At 39.5% G+C, this 21,483-nt stretch overlaps 1 protein-coding gene across 1 annotated transcript; it reads left to right on the plus strand.

Annotated features, from left to right (window-relative positions):
• The first annotated feature begins 1,773 nt into the window (after positions 1–1,773).
• On the plus strand, positions 1,774–19,826 carry LOC101393236 (OX-2 membrane glycoprotein). The gene is made up of 6 exons (XM_087439586.1): positions 1,774–1,895; positions 5,198–5,279; positions 8,212–8,532; positions 10,841–11,113; positions 13,609–13,716; positions 18,557–19,826. The coding sequence occupies exons 1-6, from the start codon at positions 1,884–1,886 to the stop codon at positions 18,562–18,564; spliced, it is 804 nt and encodes a 267-aa protein (XP_087295712.1). The 5' UTR covers positions 1,774–1,883; the 3' UTR covers positions 18,565–19,826.
• Positions 19,827–21,483: the final 1,657 nt, after the last annotated feature.

The raw sequence follows: 21,483 nt of genomic DNA on the forward strand, positions 1-21,483 counted from the left end.
GTTGGTACAGATGTTAGCTCAGGGACAATCTGCCTCAAGCAAAAAGAGGAAGATTGGCAACGGATGTTAGCTCAGGGCCAATCTCCTCACCAAAAAAACAAAAACAAAAACAAAATTGAAGTCCAGCAAATAATCATCTACAAAATATCATCTACATGCTTGCAAACAAAAAAAAAAGAATAGAGGAAGATTAAAAATAAAGCAATAGGAAAAGATATATCTGGCAAAAATAAAAAATAATGTAACAGAACGATGTACATTATGTTCATGAAATATCATGTATAAGAATGTTTACAGTACCATTATTAAAAATAACCCCAAATTGAAAACAAACAAATGTCCATTGACAGTAGAATAGAGATATAAATGTGGTATACGGAATTTACAGAATGGGATAGTATACAGCAGTGAGAATGAATGAACTAAAACTACATGCAATACTAGGGGCAAATTTTTCAAATCTGCTCTTGAGTGAAAGACCCCAGATACAAATGAGGACATGCTCTATGATGCTATTTACATAAAGTTCACAAGCAGCAAGCCTAGTCTATGAAGTTAAAGTAGCAGTGTGGGAGTGACAGGAAGGGCAGGCAAAGGCAATAGGGCCAGCTTTGGAGAGCTAGCACCGTTCAGTGTTGGGATCTGCTTCTGGCTCTGTGTTTACTCTGTGGCAATTCAAGTTGTGCACTTATGATTGTTTGGACATGAGTACAGCCATGTTTGGCTAGTCCGTGTACCTACAGCCACCAGCACACAAAGAAAGACAAAGCAGCTTTCTGTGTGGTGGGAACTGGCCCTTCCCCAAGAGACAGTTGCAATTTGTAAGATTACAAGACTCTTTGGGGATCATAGCCCGGCACGGACTGTGCCAGGCTGGGGCGATAACCAAGGAGCTCAATGAACGTACACAACTGATAACCATTTGTACATGAGAACACCAAATGTTTACTCTGAAAATTACTCCTACTATATAAGCTGCTGGAAACTGAGGCCTAGTGAGAATCTCGTCAGTGAAGGGGACGCCTTGCCCAGGACCTCTCTCAATCTGCACTCCCGCCTAGCCATGTCAGTTAAAGGGACTATCCTGGTATAAGGGTGTGGATGTTGTAAGTACCCAGTCTGATGTTTCTCTCTCCATCAATCTGATGTTTCTCTTTTTCAATCGATCTGATGTTGTTTCCTCTTTTTATTGACTTATTTGGATGTTATAAGTACCCAGTCTGATGTTTCTTTGTATATAGCTACTTCCTGTATTCTCCATATCTATTTGTTAGCTTTCAGTCTGTGACCTCACAGTCACATCATGAAAGGATAGATCATTGCTTGAATGTATAATTTGATATAAAAATAAATGTACATTTGTTTTTTAAAGCAAAAACCTGCTTTATTGGTTAAATTCGGCCTCAAAACATTTTTCATTTTCATAGGTGACGTGGGGAAACTGAGTAACATTCCCCAAAAATCATTTCCTTGCGACTCTGCTGAAAGGTGCAGATTGCCATGCCTCCGAGCACTAAGGCATTCATGTCTCCCCATCTCCCCCGTTTCAGGTCTCTGTTTATCCTTGTAAAGTGAAAATGGAAAGAGTGTATTCATTTCAGACACTTCTTCAGTTTCCCCAAACTGCCAACTCGGAAAGATAAAAAATGTTTTAAAAATAGGAAAGAATGAGGTGATGGCTTTTAACTGCCTACAACTAATGTGGATACATCACGTCGCCTCCGCCTCCTTGAGGGGGAGGAGGACTGATGCTGGTGGGCGCTGCTTGCGAGGTGCTGCAGGCACCGCCTCATTCCACAGAGCTCAAAGCGCACAGCGTGGTCCGCCGTGAGATCCCCGGGCTTTCCAGCCGACGCTGGCCACCGGCGCGGCCCTGAGCGAGAATGGCGAGGCTGGTGAGCGGGGCCGGCCGTGGGAAGGAGGGTTCAGGGTGGGCGGTGTCGCACCGGGGGCCCTGGGCCGGCGGCGGGAGAAGTGAGCTCGGCTGCATCTCGCCGAGTCTGCTCGGGAGCTGGAGTCTCTGCTAGCGATTTCCCCTCAACGCTTCACCTCCCTGAGAAGCAGATTTTGCCTTCCAAAGGGTGGCCTCCAGGCCGTTCGTGGCGTCCCGGTTCTCTGTCCCAATGCCCTGGAAAAGGATGCTGCGAGCATAGATAGAGTACATAGAATAGAAGATGCTTTTACTCAGATCATTGCCATCCTCGGCGGGGAACTGGGCGGGGAGGGGCGCTCACTGGCTTTAGCTCCCCGGTGAGGAAAGCGCATCCTATTTTAAACCGCCGCAAGAAAGGTGAAGCAGGTGCTATATTGGCTCCGTGTTGGCACCAAAAGCTGGTGTGGGGTTGCAGAATTTGGGACTCACTCTCTCCAGGAGAGCTCGCTCCTACCTTGATGCTCCGGCCTCTTTCTCCATCCCCTGGGCCTTTGCTTTGGGAAGCCATAAAGGATCGGATACAACAGGGTTAAAATCCAGGGTATCCGAGAGTGACAGACATTTTGTTTATCCAGGATCTTTTTGCATGACACAAAATGCAGGGAAGGGTTTTCATTTACGTGGTATAATTAAAAAAAAAAACAATAAAAATTAAACTCCAAATACAAGTAGTGCCTCAAGGTAATTTTTTTTCATGTATAGTTTATTGGCAAGACCACACAGCCAGTTATTTCAATATCTTTCATAACAAAGGAGAATGGTGGCTGGTGAGCTGTTTACTGCGTGCCAGATGCTCTTAATCTTCACAACTATCCTTCAAAGGAGGAATTATTACCCAATTTTACAAATAAATAAACAGGCAAAGAGGTTAATTTTTCCAAGTCCATGTGATACATGTGTTGGGATCAGGATTTGGACCTAGAAACTTTCAGGGGAAGAGGTGGGTATAGGGGCAATGTAGCTGCCAGAGGGGTAGCTGTCGAGTGAGACTGGGCCTCTGTGAACCCTGGCTCTCCCATGGCAAGGGCTAGAAATGGACTTCTCCATTTCCATTATTGTTCTCCTCATATATGATTTGATTAATGATTTTTTTTAGCTACCTAGCACCTATTGGCATTTACTGTATCTTAAACACTGTATTAAGTGCTTTAAATGCTTAATTCTCATAATAACCCGTTGATGTAACAGCAACATTTATTTAGTGCTTATTTGTATCAGTCGCTCTTCTAGGAGCTTTACATACACTACCTCATTAAGTCTCTTTAACAGAGAGGTGGTACCGTTATCTTTCCTGCATCTTAGAGAGGTAAAATCATTTATCCTAGCTCACACATCTAGTATCTGTGCTAGCTCGAACTCAAGTCAGCCAGAGTAAATATGTATATATTTAACAGCAAGGCTTTCCTTCTCCTTCCCTTTGCCTCAATCACTTGTTTTTGTTTCTTAAACATTGCTGGCCTCTGTTTACACATTTTGTGTTTTGCTGTGTGTCTGCTTTCTGTCTTGTCGTAAAACAGATTTTTGTTATGAGAGCCAAACCATTCTGTATTCCTCATTATAGCCTTTGCTAGAACCTGGGTTTCCGTGTGACAGAGAGGTAAGTTGATTTAAAAAAAAAAATTGGTGTGGAATCAGAATGCCAAAGAAAGCTTTTTAGTTTCAAAAGCCAAAGTTTTGAAATAGCAAGAGCCTAAGAATTTGAGTTTTAAAAGCCTAAATGCTGAAAGACCAAGACATACTTTCATCGCAGAGAGTTGATGGGAAGAATGCAGGGTGATGAAGGAGCCAGCTTTTCTGATCCCAGGAGAAATAAGTATTTTCTAGGCTAAGAGAGCAAAAAGAGACTGATGAATGTGTAGGCTCAGACACCAGTTTGTGTCCTGAAAAGGAGGCCCTGTGCCAGGCCTCCAAGAGTGGGGAGTTCAGGAGGTTGGTAAATAGAAGTCACAGGTAGGTGTTACAATCCGAGAACAGAGAGCACCTGTGCCTTGCTTTCCTAAGGGGAACTGAGGGAAGAGGCCAGCCTACCCATGATGGCAAGGGAACAGTAAAACAGAGAAGAATTGATACCTGGGAGTCTAGACAGAGAGCCTTGTAGAATTTCCCTTCGCCCAGCCCAGGGAGAATCCAGGAGCACGGAATCGGGAGAATCGAGAGAACACTGTAAGCACAAGGTTTCATTGAACAGACTGATGACCGTGATGACCTGAGGGGAACACAGCCATCTTAGGGAATGCCAGCATGGATAGATGGTTATAACCAAGGATAACAGTTGTCCCACCACTTGGCATTAGGTAAGCCCCCAGGACAGTAGATGCAATGCCAGAGATTGGGTCAATCGTGAGGTGTTGGTGGGCTGAACTGACAGATACTGTGCGACATTGACTGAAATGAAGTCTCTACGTCTAGTTGGAATGGCAACATGAAATACAAGTGAAGTTCAAAATATGAAGTTCAGTTGAAGAAAAATACAGAGAAATGTACATTTCTTATAAACTCTATCATAGAGAAATATAGAAATATAGAAAAAGTATAAGGAAAAGTTACATTTCTTGCCTGTACTCCTTACAATGAACACACAAATATAGATTAAGTGAACGGATCCATGGGCTACGGCAGAGAGAGGTTAATCTCATTTTATAGCAAAGTGATAGCCAGAATAACACTCCCTTATGTACCACCGTGATTTGTAAAAAGGCCAAGGATTTCTGACCAGACACATGAAAATAAAGCAATGAAGAAAAAAATAAAGCCATTACTGGTTTTTAAAGGGTACAATTTATATAAAATTTGCAGATTTTGCAGGAAAATTGACCTCAGCAAACTTCAAGGCAGTCGCTTGTTTCTAAAAAGCGGTGACTCATGCGTTGTATTTTTAATATTAACAGATGTGGATTATTTTGGAAATGGATGCTCTCTAACATTTGCAGTCTCTCTGTTTTCTGTGTGTATTTATGGCAGTTTGCTTTCCCGAGTGATCTTTGAGACCTTTGTCTTCTCAATGGTGGCTTTAGGAGCAGGACCTCAAATTGCTGAGCATTGCCATCACACAGGAACCACACAGCTGCTTTTCTCTTCCCATATCCTGTGCACACTCTGTTATTACTTCCATTTATAGTTTCTGCTTCTGCTTCCACAAAACCAAAGTTCTCTGGTGGTTAAAACTTTAGCTGCAACATTCCCTGAAGTAGCCATTAGAATGATGCTTCCTTAGCTTTGTCTGCATCCAAACACCCATTTCTGAACTTTGCTTTCTGTCTTCAGGTGTTCAGGAGGTCCTTCTGTCATCTGTCTACCTACAGACTGATTTGGTTCTTGGCAGCAATGATGCTATGCAGGGCACAAGGTAAAAGATATTCAGTTCCCCTGCTTGGCATCCAGGAAACAGTTTCTGGAATGGAGACTTTTGGCCACTGTTGTTTGTGCTGTGTTAGTTCCTTTGTCTGCATGAATTATTTAAATATGTAATTCGCTTGGCGGAGTGGGAGTAGTTCTTTCTGCTTTCCACATTTTTGTTTCCAAAGTCGAAGAAGACTGATATTTAGAAACTGTTTCTGTAGACAAAACCAGACATGAAAAAATTCTTTCTAAATTAAAATATCATTTTTCACCTATTGAATCAAGTAACTTTTAAAATAATAATTCCCTATGCTTGTAAAGATATGGGAATGCTTGGGGGACGATAAATGAACAACCTTTTTGGGAAGGTAATCTGTTAGTAAGCCTTAAAATTGGGTGTGCTCCTCTTTTACAGAAAAATATAGAAAGTAATGAAATATAGAGGTTACATGGGTTCACATAGTCTATTATGTAAAAAATTCACCTGTGCTGTCCACTTATCTGTTGAATTTCCTCGATGTGCCAGACCTCTCTCCTCTGTTGCATGGGAGGCCGCCCCTCAATTTGCTGCTGGACTTTATCACCTGCCGAATGCTGTTGCTCTCCATCAGCCCTCACAGGTGAAGGAAGGGCAGGCTTCGCACCATCTACAACCCAAGATTTACCGACTGACTGGGGGAATCTAAATGGAACTCCATATAAGCAGCAAAGAATTGTAAACTTGCCACTAAATTATTTCTTCCATAGTCAAAGAGAAAAATCACCCCAAAAGCTAAAACTCTAGCTTTGATTTCTTTTACGCTCCATTCTAAAAGCAACAATTTCTTCAAATCTCTGCTCTGCACAGTCTCAACATACTTTCAGGAGACCCCAAGCCCCACCGTAGGTATTGCCCCCAGATCTTTTCACATCTACCAACAGCACACCTCACTAAGACTAGACTTATGCAACCCTCAGGGGTTCCACTTTGTATCGATTGCTATGCCCATCTTCTCATCCCTGATGTTGCTGAGGGGTTGTTGAGAGGATGTTGTTTGTTTGTTTATGCTGCCTTCTTTTTTTTTTAACTACGCTAGCCAACATTTTATCTATATTATTAGTCTTAAAAAAAAGTAGTTTTTAAGTCTACATTTTGTGTATTATTCCATTAATTTGTGCTTTTATCTTTATTAACTCCTTTTATTTTTTGGGGGGAGGGTGGGATGTTTGGATATATGTGTGTATTCATTTTTCAATCTCTCTTCTTTCCTAATAAATGAAGTGAAGGTTAAATATTTCCTTCCGAGAACCACTTTATCAATTTCTACAATTTCTACTTCTATAATTTAATATATTATATTTGTATTGTCATTCATAGCAATTTATAATTCTTACTATGATTTCTGGTGTAATTAAAGAGTTAAAAGAAGTATGTAAATTTCTAATTTTATTGCCTTGAGGACAATGTTCAAGATCTTAAGGTAGCAGCTTTTTAATATCCCATTTCAAGTTCAATTTCGGGGAACATTCCATGTGTTGTTTGAAAAGATTTTATGTTCTCTTTTGGGTAAAAGTTTATAAATACACACATATACACATACAGATATAATTTATATATAAACATTTGTTTTTCAAAGCTTCTATATCTTTGTATTTGACCTTTTTGCTTATTTTTTTAATATATGAAAGTGAAAATTCTGAGAGAATTATGGAAAACTCTCTTACTACGATTGTGGATTTATAAATTTTCTTTGTAGTTCTATTAGCTTTTTATATATTTTGGAGTTATGTTGTTAGATATACAAAGGTTCATGATTAATATATCTTGTTTTAGATTGCTCCTTGTGTCATTTTGAAATATACATTTTTGTCCCTTACAGTATTTTTGTCTTCCATTCTCTCTTTTCTTTCCTTTTAAAAGCCTTGTTGGACTGGTGTTGAAGCATTCCAGGTCTTTGAATTTTTCTTCAATCCCTTCCATATCTGTTTGTGCTACATTCTGGAAGAATTCTATGAACTGGTCTTCCTACTTACTAATTTACTCCTCAGTGATATCTATTCTGTTAAGTCAGCCAATCTGTTCTAATTTCTGCTATTTACAATGCTAGCTTCTTTTTACACTTAAGATATCACATTTATTCATGTCAAAGTGTTTATTGATTTATGATTCTTTATTCATTTGGTATAAATTCTTGAGTTTGTAGAGTTTATTATTCCTCTTTCATTGTGTTAGCTTTCTCAAATGTTGTCTATTTGTTATTATATTGAGATTTCCCATTGAATCATCTATCATATCAATTTGAGTAGCCAGCCTTTGAGGGGGAAGAACTTTTTGCCATGCCTTATATTCTACACTGCATTCAGTAAAAGTAGGGGGAATGTGTAGATTGTCACTTGGTTGTCAATGCTCTCTGGTATTATCAGCCTCCTGGAGCATTGTCCTGTATATCTTTCTACCTTATATTCCTATATTCACCACTGCTTTCTGGAAGCAGGCTCTGCTATTGCTGCCCCTTCCTTTGTAGAGTATGTGTGTGGAATGTTTAGGGCTGCTACATCTTCTTCACTTAAAGTAATCACTCTGCCTGTTGCCCATTGACCCTTTCCTGCTCCGGGCATAAACGTACTTGGCGATACTTCTATCCTATCTGGCAGTTTTCATCTTCAACGTCATTTCACCTACTTTCCAGCTTACAGGGATTGTTACACAATTTCTAGTCACTGAAAGTTTGCTTTCTTGTTTTTCTACTCTGCTACTCATAAAGATTGAATAAACATATTTGAACTTATATTTCTCTAGCAACATCAGGAATGTAGATAAATGTTTTCTTCTTTGCATTTTCCCCTATTTCTTCTATATTTAACTTTGAACATGCATTGTTTTTAATCAGAAAAATGTCTATTTGTGTATGTATTGAATTTTAAAATAAAAATGTTCTTTTATGATTCCATGATGAAAGTCGTGACCCAAGATGAAAGAGAGCTGCTGAACACACCTGCTTCCTTAAGATGCTCCCTGCAAACTTCCCAGGAAGTCTTGATTGTGACATGGCAGAAAATCAAGGCTGTGAGTCCAGAAAACATGGTCACCTTCAGCAAGAACCATGGGGTTGTGGTCCAGCCTGCCTATAAGGACAAGATAAACATCACTCAGCTAGGACTCCAGAACTCAACCATTACCTTCTGGAATACCACCCTGGAGGATGAGGGGTGTTACAATTGCCTCTTTAATACCTTTGGTTCCGGGAAGATCTCAGGAGTAGCCTGCCTCACCCTCTCTGGTGAGAGTCTCTGAGAATACATTGTCTCTGGCTAGAAATGTTATTTTCAAGAATGTTTGGAACATAGTGGTAGTACCTAGTTTTTCAGGATTCTAGCCCCAGAAAGATTCATGGGTAGACACTCAGCCTTTCGTGTCTACTCTAACCATGGATAGTTTATGGAGCCACACTGAGTCTCTGCCTGGAGTTATTGTTGCTCTGAGGAATCCTGAGCAAGAGTAAATTAAGGACCATGGTGAGGACAAGTTCTCCATAAGCAGCGATATGATTCAGATCTGGCTTTGCCATGAGCAATCATGTGACCCTAGAAGAGTCCTGTCCACTCTCTGCACCAGAGTTTATTTATCTGCACAATAAATGTGAAATAGATCATCTCTAAGGTCTTTAACAGCTTTAATATTTTTGGCTCTAAAGATAGAGCCAGATTGGGCTAACTGGGGGCCACTTAGGGTGGTCCCTCTCACTTTGTGTAGCTCTCTTGGGATTGAAAAGGGGACATGCAGCAGAGGCTCTTCATACCTGGTGCCAATTAGGGATTTAACTGAATAATAAGCATTCTTTTAAAATCCAAGACACTTAGTTGACAAGATTCCCTTCCTCTTAGCTGATGTGTAGCTGAGATCAAGAATTGAGAAGTAGGAATAGGGGGTGACTTTGGAGCATGGCACTGTTGACGATGGTTTCAGAAGGGAAAAGACAAACTTAGACAGGGTTATTACGAAGGTTAAAGTGAGAGTTTGAGCATGCCAAGCATGTTGGACATGGGGTAAGAGTTAGTTAAGGATGCAAGGGAGATATGACAACACCAAATAAAAAGTTTCTTTCACTTATTTTGCCTAAATTGAGTCTTCTCTGCAGGATCTTACCTCAGGCTATCTTTTTGATTTCTGTTTCTTTCATTCTTTCTGTCTCTCTGTCTTCCTCTGTCTCCCTGTCTTTCTCTCTCCCCCATCTTCCTTCCTTCCTTCCTTCCTTCCTTCCTTCCTTCCTTCCTGCCTTCCTTCCTCCCTCCCTCCCTCCCTCCCTCCCTTCCTTCCTCCTATCTCATTTTTCTTCTTTTTCCTTCTTGTGTCACATTTTTCTCATTTCTGTTCCTTTTTCTTTTCTTTCTCTTTTTTGCTCATCTTTCTCTTTCTTCTCCTCCTCCTTTACTCATAATATTTTGTATTACTTATAATCTTTTGTATTATTTTTCGGCTGAAAACAAGACTCCTCTGAGTCTTCTAGCCAGTAATCCTGTTGTTCTTTTCCACATTGACTCTTTCCAACGACACCTTATAGCTTTCATCTAAGTCATTCTGTGATACATCAGAGAACCCTGCCACCTTGTCTGGCCACGTCAACCATATTCATCTTCCTTCACTTTTATTTTTCTTCCCCTAGTGCTCATTGACGTTAGTAATCTGAGCACTCTTTGAACAGAGCCACAGTCCTATAGCCTCATTTCCTCCAGCCTACTGCTACCCGCCCACTTCTTGAACTTCTAAGCAGAGACTAGGCTTTCACTTTGCACTGCACTTTAATTATGTTGTAGGCCCCAAAGCCAAACACAAAAGGCAAGTCCGCATTTGCTCAGCAGAGATAAACTGCGTATTTCAATGAAAATGAGCTCATTAGTCAAGGGACTTTTAAAAGGGAACAAGGTACAGCTGGCCTAAAAATAATGTCCTTTTCTCATAAGCTAGTTATGTTCTCTTAACTCCATAAGGTAATCTCCAAGGTCTTTCCCACTGTCATTCTGTGATTTTCTTGTTATTGGCTGTGAATTCCTAATTTACATTTTGTGTAGATATTCCAAACAAGGACTTTCCCACTCTCCTCCATGCATCTCTTTCACTGGTCCAGCTCTAGGCAGAAAAAGACTCTCTAAGCAGCAGTTCTTCTGTTCTGAAACTGCACTGGTGCTTCTGAGAAGTGCAGGCTACTTGTAGGGAGGTACTGATTGGTGATTATTGTTAAACTATTTGAGAGGGATACCCAGAAGGAGGCAGAGATGCTGCATTGCCCATGGAAATGGAGAACAGAATAATTAGGCTCTGGACTGTTTGGGAGAGAAGACACCCTCTGTCCATCCAGCTAATTCTCCTAGATACAGACTACAGACAGCATCTTTCTAGTCACAGGGTTGTACTAAGCCAGTCTCTATCCTGCTGGTCAGAGAAATAAACACAGGGAGAACTGAGACGGCCCAGTTTGGATTGGATGTGCTTCCTTGTCTTTCCAGCCCCCACTGTCTTTCTGTAAAAATCTTTCCCTCATACCAGGTGCTTAATTGATGGCAGACCATCATTTTTTTTTTTTGTCCCAGTACAGCCCACAGTATTCCTTCACTATAAATTCTTTGAAGACCACCTAAATATCACTTGCTCTGCCAATGCCCGCCCAGCCCCTGAGATCTTCTGGAAGATCTCTGGGTCAGAGATCGAGAACAGTACTGAGATTCTCTCACACCCCAATGGGACCACGTCTGTCACCAGCGTCCTCCAGGTCAAAGACCCCAAGAGTCAGGTGGGGAAGGAGGTGATCTGCCATGTGCGGCACCTGGGAAATGTGACCAGCTTCAGGCAAACTGTGAACAAAGGTAAGAGAAGGTGGGTAAAGAGGGCTGTGGTTGCACCTGTGTACACACACCTGGAAGGAGGGGAATGCTCTGCAGAGCCTCTCAGCCTCTTAGCAAAGGAGCTAATAGGGATGAGAAAGGATTAAGTAGAGAAAGAAAAACAGAGTTGAGGAAGTCAATAAAACCAATTTGACTTTGGTAAATGTGGTACATTGCCCGCATACCAAATACTTTTGCCGAGGTCTGTCCATTCATTTATTCTTCCACACTACTGACATTTCCTGAGTGTCTGTTGTGTGCCAGGCTTTGCTACAGTTGAAATGTGACAGTGAGCCAGACTCAGTCCTGCACTCAGAGAGCTTCTAGTCTACGAGAGAATACTCTGAAGGGGCTGGGCAATTGTAAAACTGTGTGTTCAATGCTTCAGTAAGAAAGCGACAGTGCATCATGGGAGGCTTGAGGGTGAGGAGGAGGGGCATCAGCTCAGTCTTGAGGGATGAGGAAGATTTCCTGGAAGAAGTGACATCTATGATGAAACCTTTACATAATCTACACTGTGGGGAAGGGGCGGTAGAGCTTTTGGAAAAGGAGCCAAGCTGGGGTATTTTCCTCACCCCTTATAAAACAAACTACCTCTTGTTCAAGACTCCTTTTGCTCTCTTGTGTTTCTATCTAAACTGCTATCTCTGGGCCTCATCGATCTAAGAGGTGAGGGTTATGGGGGAGAGAAGGTGAGAGAACTCAGGGAGCAGTGGTTTTAGAGATAAGACGCTTTAGTGATAACAGCCGGTTTTCTTTCTCTACGTAGTTTTGAATCACTAACTCTGGATCAGGCAGTAAGCAATAAGCCTTTTAAAAAGATATTGCTGGGGCCAGCCTGGTGGCGCAACCGGTTAAGTGCCCGGTTCAGATCCCGGGCACACACCGACACACTGCTTGGCTAAGCCATGCTGTGGCGGCGTCCCATATAAAGTAGAGGAAGATGGGCGCGGATGTTAGCCCAGGGCCAGTCTTCCTCAGCAAAAAAAGAGGAGGATTGGCAGATGTTAGCTCAGGGCTAATCTTCCTCACAAAAAAAAAGGTATTGCTGCTCTTTTTGTGTGTGGGGTGGCGGGTATTTTGAACAATAAAACCTGGAAAAGCTTTCCCATGTATGCCTCATTGTGCACTGGCCTCTAAGGAACATCTCCTGTAGTCATTTCTAGGGTCTTTGAAAAAACAGACTAATCAAAAAGTAGACATTTCGGTAAATTTGTTCGAAAAGTTTGTAGTGTTAGATTTGGACGTATGTGAAGAGAACCTCAGACTCAGTCAAGGCAAAGGGTAAATTTCCCTGAGAAACAAGGCTCTGAAAAGGAATGTCTTCCTTTCCAAGAATGCCAAAATTGACATATTATTTACAATATTTTTACATCATTTGTATAATTGTTCTTTCTGTGAATGTTTACTAAAAATCTTCCATGCTTAAAGCATTACGTCAAGCCCTAGGTCTACTGAAGTTAGACAGATCCCTGACTGAAGGTGCTCAGTTAGATTAGGATGTGACAAATCCCATTCTGGAGGCGTGGAGAAGATGCTGGAGACTCCAAAGCAGGGAGCTCTTCCGCCTGTGTATCAATTATAAGGAGACACTGAGGAGCTGACATTCAGGCTGAGTTGCATTTATTGACTATTGGAAAGAGATTTAATAACAAAGACAGATTAGAAGAAATACAATAAAAACATTGAGATGAGTTTTTCCCTGGAGTTGGAATCATGAGATTCATGACTTTTTCCTTTATATTTCTCTATATCTTCTGAGACTTTTTCAATAAACATATTACTTTCATTGACAATATGGCAAAGAATGTATGCTTTGGAGACATACAGACCTCTGACAAACCCTTGGTTCTACTACTTACTAGGCTGGTTTCGGGCTCACTTGACTTCTCTGAGCCTCAGGTGTTTTTTTTTGTTTTTTTGTTTTTTTTTTTTTTGTGAGGAAGATCAGCCCTGAGCTAACATCCATGCCAATCCTCTTTTTTTGCTGAAGAAGACTGGCCCTGGGCTAACATCTGTGCCCATCTTCTTCCACTTTATGTGGGATGCCACCACAGCATGGCTTGACAAGTGGTGCGCACCCGGGATCCGAACCCAGGCCGCCAGCAGCAGAGCACGCGTGCTTAACTGCTACGCCATGGGGCCGGACCCCCAGGTTTTGTTTTTTTTTTTTTTTTTTTAAATCTGTTAGATGATGGTAATAATGCCTAACTCTTGGGGTGTTTTGAGGATTAAATGATATAACACATTCAAAGCTCTTATTACATAGTAACCACATAAAACATGTTAGCGTTTATTATCTAAATGTTATTAAAATATGAAGTCATGAATATAGCCCTCAATATGGATATATTTAAGGATAATTTTCATTGAAAGTTTAACTCAAGTGAAAACTTATCACAACTATTGTTGCTTTATCACTTTTGGCCTCAACGCCTTCATCTTCTTTGTTTTTCCTTTTTCTCCCTTCAATATAGGTTTTTGGTTTTCCGTTCCACTATTGTTAAGTATCATTTCCTTGGTAATTCTACTGGTTTTAATCTCAATTTTATTATACTGGAAACGTCATCGGAACCAAGACCGAGGTGAGTCATCACAGGAAGTACAAAGAAGGAAATAAATGTTTTTTTAATGACAACTTGGGGTCACTTAAAGATGTAAATAAGGGGATGGCAAAATGTGTTTTGTTTGTTGTTTCCAAAATACATAAACGTTGATGGTATTTTAAAACACTTCAGCATCATTTGCAGGCAGTTGGACATTAAACTGGATATTTCTGCTTTTCATTTGCTAAGATCATTTAAAGGCGAATTATTTTGTCAATTAAGAATATGGATTGATGAGAGAAAATATGGAGAATGTTTATCTGATCGCTATGGAATCATCTGATGGCAAAACCAGAGGAAGGGTCTCGGTACCCACATTGTGTTCTTACTACCCATTAATGAAAGGGACAATCTCTTCTCTTTTTACATCTCAAACACTATAAGCAAGATAGAGGTGATCCCTACTGACAGTAACTGTGTCATGTCATTCTGCCCTTATAGACTGTAAATTGCTCTCTATCCCCTACAACATCTATCACGGTGTCTTAGGTATACCAGGGGCTCAATAAACAGTGATTAAAATAATGAATGGATGGATGGATGGATGGATGGTTGGATGAAAAGATAGATTTTCAAGGTGATTTTTTTCAATTCCATTTTTCTTATTGTAAATTCAGTACCTCATAAATGCTGAGTCTAAAACATTATGAGACATTATAAAACAAGAGATGCTATAAAACAAGAGGAGTCAGCTAGAGAGAGAGAATTGAATTTCTTTGGTTTCTGAAAACAATGAATAATTTATAAAAGCTAGTGCAAAGCTGCAGTTTATGTTGTGTGTAGTGGGAATTTCCTAGGGTGAAGGGGTGAGATGGGAGTTTTTACTATCTCAGACGACTGAAAGATAGGAAAGAAAAAGATGTTGGCTTTGAGTGTTATTTTAGATTTCTGTTAAATTCTCACTGAAATGCTTTTTTGTCTTTTTCATTTTATGTCTCATAGACTGATATCTTTCATGTTCTAGGTTTTTTGAACCTTAATTTTCCATAAGCCATATATAAACACCAGATTAATTCTTGTGATGTTTATAAGAAAAGCAACAAATCTTCAGTGTCAAAGACTGCTTTACAAAAGTAGATATAGGTATTTGTTCTGTCCGGAAGAAGAGATCGAAGATCAGATTATCTTATTTCACATAAACATAAGCCGGTAGAACTCGTTAGCGCTCTGCAGACAGTCAAAGGCAGAAGGCTGTTTGAGTCTACTTTATCCGAACATTTCACTTTTCCAACTAGGAAAAGGAACTGAAGCCCAGAGAGAGAAGTTGACTTCCTTCCTTAAGGTCACATAGCTAGTTAACAGCAGGTTTAGGACTAGAACCCTGGTCTTCTGACCTCTGCTGGAATGTTCTAGTCATGATGCCCTGGAGTCCTGACTTAAAAGTTGCATTGATTTTAGTCTGTGCTTGTTGTTACTGCCATATGCTTTGGAAAGTGCAAGCAGAAAAGTATGAAGTATTTAAATTAATTTTAAAAAGTCCCTCTTGGATAAGAATCTTATGATACAATCTATTCAAGCCCAATGTAAGTTCCCCTAGTAAGGGGCATTCGCAAAGTACGTGTCCTTTGTTCATTAAGTATCTTGGATTTTCTGGGAAATGTAATTGTTCAATGCCTTATCCAGTTCCTGAAGCAAAGAGAGTCAGCTCTGTCTGCACCCAGACCTTTTCTCATTTATGAAATAAACACTTACTGAATCTTGTAAGCATTAGTATTGCCATTTACTGATGGTCTTCATGACATGGCCAATTCAGTTAATTACACCGAATGTTCAGTGGCATATTTTGAGTGACTGGATTTTTTGGCTGGTTTCCAAAATTTTAACAGCCAGACCATTTGGTCCCATATACTTAAATAGCTAGTAAGACCAAGTATTTATTATGCTGGAGATTTAAATGCTCAAGGCTGAGGAAATACTGGTTTGTTAAGACCAAAATAAAAAGTTAAGAGACAGAAGAAAATCACAGAAAATAGTGACTTTTTTAATTTCTTCAAGTAACAAATTCTGATTGTCAATTTGTAATGAAAGTGAATAATCCTACTATATTTGTCTTCCATCTTTTTTTACTCTTTTTTTTTTTAATTTTTTATTTTTCTCTTTTTTGTTCCATCATCTCCTGAAAATATAAAACTTTTGGATGAACAGGGAAACATGATCAGTCAAAAAGGGCTCCACGATTCTGAACCTGGTGACCTGAGAAATGAGGATGTAAACAGAAATAGGGAAGTGGAGAGGAGAACTGAATGTATGTGTGTGTGTGTGCGCGCGCACGTGCGTGTGTGTATGCGCGTGCGCACGCGTGCACACGCATATGTGTGTGAAGGGGAGTGAATTAGTTCTTGAACTTATTAAATATGAGTAGACAAAGATTATCTCCGTGGAGCTGCCTGCTAGTAAGACCAATCTGATAAGTAAGGAAAGTCTGTTAAGTTCAACTCTTTGTTAGATAATGACAAAAAAAAGTTTATTTTGGATCGAAACCATTTATGCATTGCAAATTTATAGTTTTTGGACAGAGGAGTAATCTCTAATGACTGATGTTATTTTTATAGAGAAGTTAGACTCCCTTTACTTTTCTTGTGATGCTGTGTAATGCCAGAGAGTAGGATGCTGGTTATTCCAACTGGAAAGCTGTGTTCTGGAGGAAGGTATGGTGAGTTAGAGGCAATGTCTCATGACACCATTCCTGATGAGATCGTCACAGTTACTCCCCATCAGACTACACCAATAAGATAATAGAGTAACAGATTTTCAAAGAACATTCTTTTTTTCGTGAATCTAGTGCTTTGTTACTGACATAGAAAGTGAGAAAAAAATTAAAATTTCCTGGGGAAATTTTCCACCCTTCTATAATAGCTCTTTCTATTAAAACTCAGTTGATGTCATAGATTTGTCCCTTCCACATCTACTACAATGAGGTTAAAGTTGTGGTTCAGAATAATCTTTTATTTCCCATTAGTCAATTCCCCAATAATTACATGCTTCTCAGAAACAAGAACTTCACTTTGGGTAGGATCATCATAGACAATCACTTAATTTTTAGAGATCTTTAAGTAGCAGTTTTCTTTTGTTTGATTGAGTCAAGTCTGAATTGCAAAACAATAGAAAATTTAGACAATCGTGTGAAATGCATATTCCAAATGGCACTTTTCTTCAAGTGTCTAGCTATTTCATGTAAAAGTATTTTTTTCACCCACATTGTCTCTCTGTATAATTACCTCGATTTCTTTCACTTCATTCCACAATAACCTAACCTATAAATGGGCTTTTTTACAGTAACAAAGGCAGTGTTAGTAAAAGGCTGTATCCTGGGTAGGATCATGCCACTTCCTCCTATTTTAAGCTTAGTACCATGTCAAAAATAACAGAGGTGCTCAATAAACAATTTGTGAAGGTGAAATTGGTGATTAGTTGGAAGGAAAATACAAAGAATATTCGTTTCCAAAAAAAAAAAAGAATCTTTGCTTTGCTACAAAATGGTACTTATGCTTTCCAGATGAAGGCTGGTTGAGTGGCAACCCTCACCCTTACTCCGCTTTCCTCATAGTTCCAAGCAGAAGAAATGTGATGCTTTATGTGAGGAAAGCAACCTTTATTGAACTGCGTGGGTCAGAATTGCTGGGAGAAATCTTGCATTACAAGACTATTTTTCAGCAAAATTTTACTCTTGAATGGGTACAGCTACCACCCATGATATCAAAATGTCATGACATATCTGGTCACAAAGGCACTAGCTAACAGACCCTTAAGCCTGTGCATTCTTGTCTGAGCTGTTCTGTGTCTTTCACCACAGACAGCTGATACTGGAAATGTTGGCAAGGTTAAAACACGCAGAGCTTTGCAGGTTCTGGTAAAGAATTATTTACGATTACACAGAGAGTGAGAGGTGTCGCTCAGGGCTTTTACTTCACTGTCTCCATGACTTGTAGTGAGGCCCACATCTTCCCAGTTTATGTGCCAGCAAACCAAAAGCCCTTGATAGGACCTCCACCTGTCTACTTTGTGACCATCACCGATCCAATGTCCAGCAAGTTAGTATCCACAGGAAACAAAGCTCAAGGTTTTAAATAAAATACACGTACAGTAGTCCCCCTTATTCCACAGTTTCGCTTTCTGTGGTGTCAGTTACCCATGGTCAACCAGGTCCGGAATCAGATGATCTTCCTTCTGATGTATTGTCAGAAGATCAATAGTAGCCTTATCCTATGTCGCAATGCCTATGTCATTCACCTCGCTTTATCTCATCATGTAGGCATTTTATCTTCTCGCATCGTCACAAGAAGAAGAAGGGCGGGTACAATATAATAAGATATTTTGAGAGATAGCTAGACCACATTCAAAAGACCACTTTTATCACAGTATATTGTTATAATCTATTTTATTATTATTTATTGTTAATCTCTTACTGTGCCTAATTTATAAACTAAATTTTATCATAGGTATGTGTGTATATGAAAAAACAGTATATATATATGTATATGATATATACTATCCGTGGTTTCAGGCATCCACTGGGGGTCCTGGATAAGGGGGGACTACTGTAGATCATTTGGAATTCTTGAACTTACTCTTTTACTTCTAGTCTTAAGGGATTCTGCAAACCATTATTTCCTAGAATTACCTATGTCATTTTTAAGAAGAGTCACGGTCCCCTCACATCATGTTAGGTCAGGAATGTCTACTTCCTTATCTTTGCCAATGAAATTTGCACAAGGAGAGTTCTATGTTTATTGACCCTTTTGTTATTTATCTTCTTAAAATCTGTTAGGATAGAAATTATAGATGTTCAATGTTAATCTCTTGATCTTTTCTTATCCAGAGGCCTAGAGGAGTCACATAGAACCCTGAAACTTATTTCCTGATCTACTTGAATCTGAGGAGGAGGAAAGCAGTAGAAAAAGGGTCATTCTCCAAGGGGCCAAAAAGAGCAAAAGAGGTGGGAGTAAAAAGCCCTAAGAATTTCAAGACTTTCTACTGTTATGTAAGCTACCCAGTGCTTGTGTGAATTCCAGGAAGAAATCATTTTACCTCTCAAGTCTGTTGTAGGACTTGGTTTTGTGAAGCAATGCAGTGTTGTGCTGTGGAAAGAATACTGGACGTAGACTCGGGAGCCACAGCTCAGAGGCTGACTTTGGCTCTGAATGGTGGCAACCCTATGTTAATTATTTTATCTCAATGAACTTCCATGTCTGCATCCTGAAAATTAAGGAGTTGGACCAAATAATTTGCCATTCTGCTCTAAAAACTGATGTAATTCCAGGGAAAAAAAAGAATAAACAAGGGAAAAGAAGTGAAAAAGAGAGAGAAGAAAGAATACGGAAAGGTTAAGGACCAAAGAACAGTTCTGAGACAACCTGTCACCTTTTTGTTGCTGTTCATCTCTTCTTCCTTTGTTGTTCTAGCCCCTTGAGTCTGTTTTCTCATCATTTGGTATCTGGTCCACGACCTGCTCCCTGCTTTGCTAATAGTTGGTCTTTCTAGAATCCTGGTTTCACTGCTATTCTTCATGTTACTTCTGTGACATTTACCACAATGAAAAGGGGACTGAATTTATTGTGAAATAACATTGGCAACCTTAATTTTACTTACCTGTTTTATAGCAGGATATTGTTAGTCTTAGATGACAGCTCACATTTTTAAAAAAGCATGCATTTCCTGTCCATTTGTCCCGTAATATGACCCAGCCCTGTTTTAGTCATTCTGAATTCAGCCTAATACAATAAAAGTATATTATAAAAACAGGTATTTAGGAGATTCCTGAAAAGTAGTCACCCAATTCAAATGGTTTGTCTCCTCTGGCTTCTTTTCCCATGAATTAACTTCTCACAATAGCAGAGGAAGCATGAATGGATATAAAAATCCCTTTGTTCTAAATATATTGTTCTAACTCGTGGAACAATTTTGAACTCTTACATAATATTAAGACCCAATTAGTGACTTTTTCAGTATCTTTGGCTTTCTTGTTTTTATCCTAGGAACTAAAACTTAGGTTGTGTTCACTGTTGAATTGCATATTTATATATTTAGTAAGCTTTTCATGTGTTATTTAATTTTGTGGTATTTCTTATATTTGTATTAAGATACTGAATAATTAAAAGTGTCAACTCTAAATATTTGGCTCATGATATTCTCTTGAAAAATGTGGGTGTTGATCGCTGTATTTTCCTTCTGTGTATGAAACTCTCCCCTCCCCTCTCTCTCTCACCCACTAAAAGATGCGGTTGACATTTCTGATTTATCACAAAGTCACAAATCAGATGTCCCTGATCTAGCCATTGGGAGCTCCTTCATGTTGGTGCCTGTGTCCTTTTGACATGACATGTCCTTTTGACACACCCTGGTCAATTTTGGAGCACTTCCTTCTATGTGGTCTTTTGATTTTGCTTTTAGATATCAACCATTGCAAACTAATCAGCTTACACAGTTTTGAATTTAGTAGAAATTACCTCTCTGCTTTTTGTTTTTCTGTATTTCTGGTGTCTCAGCTGCCAGTTCAGACATGATAACTTAAAGCAGCAGTTCTCAAACACTTAGGTCTCAGGACCCCTTTGCACACTTAAAAATATTATTAAGGACCCGAAAGAGCTTTCTTGTAAAGTGAATTATGTCTGTTGATATTTACCATATTGAAATTAAAACTGATAAATTTTAAAAGCAAAAGTATATAAGCATGCATTCTCTTAGTCATCAGAGTGATGTCAACATCACACATCATGTAACTTCTGGAAAACTCCGCAGCATACCTGTGAGATAATGAAAGTGAAAAAGGCAAATAATGTATTGGTGTGATTACGACAATAGTTTAACAATAGTTAACAATAGTTTAACCCTGACATGGTCTCAGGGACCATACTGAAGACTGCTCACCTAAAGTATAGGCAAAGAAGGAGACCACCTTATGAGAAGATTTCATGAGTCTTTCTCCCAGCAACTCCTTGCTAAACAGCTATCTGCACAGTGCATAAACATTCCACCCTTCCACCATAACCTCAGTTAGGCCAGTATCTTTCTGGGACTTCCTCTTAAAGTGTAGAGAGGCCTAAGAATAATCCTTCTTCATCACTAAAAATTCAATTTAAATTGGCTTATTAAATGGTTTATCAGTTACCTTGCAGAATATTGAGAGATTTGGACTTAGAATAGGTAGGTTTTGATTGAAAAGACTTGGGAGGGTCATAGAGAATGAAGAGAAGAGGAGGAAGGGGTAACTCAGAGCATGCAGCTATCTGAGAAGGCAGATTTGTATGGAGCACCAGTCTTGCCTGTGACTTTTGCCCTCGCACCCCTGGGAGGGGCTCACCAACTTCCCCATACTCAATTAGGGTGCTTTTTTTGAAGTTGTGAACTGGAAAGAAGCAGCTTGGGCTTTGCATGTTTAAGCAAGATTGGGAAAGTTGTCAACATTTGAGTCACTTAGAATAGCTCAATCACATAGTAAAAATTTAGAAAAATTCCAGGGTGGTAGTAAACCTACTCAGACGGGGAAAGCAAAAAAAAGCCTTTTGTGCTTAAATAAAACTAAAACCGAAGAGAGGATTTGTTTAGGGAGAGGGGGTAGGAGTTTATTAATCATCAACTAGGTAACATTTCATAAATACAAGTTCAACGAGTACAAAATCAATATTACGACCAGGAATCATAAGGCTTCGGTTAAAAGAGTTTTCTTGGATCAACTTTCTTCTGCGGTTATTCTTAGCTCATCAATAAAGAAATTTAGCTTTTTAAAAATAAAGCTTCCTAAATTAA

The sequence above is a fragment of the Ceratotherium simum genome, chromosome 15 (assembly GCF_057802395.1).
Source record: "Ceratotherium simum simum isolate JZ-2026a chromosome 15, ASM5780239v1, whole genome shotgun sequence".
Lineage (NCBI taxonomy): Eukaryota > Metazoa > Chordata > Mammalia > Perissodactyla > Rhinocerotidae > Ceratotherium > Ceratotherium simum.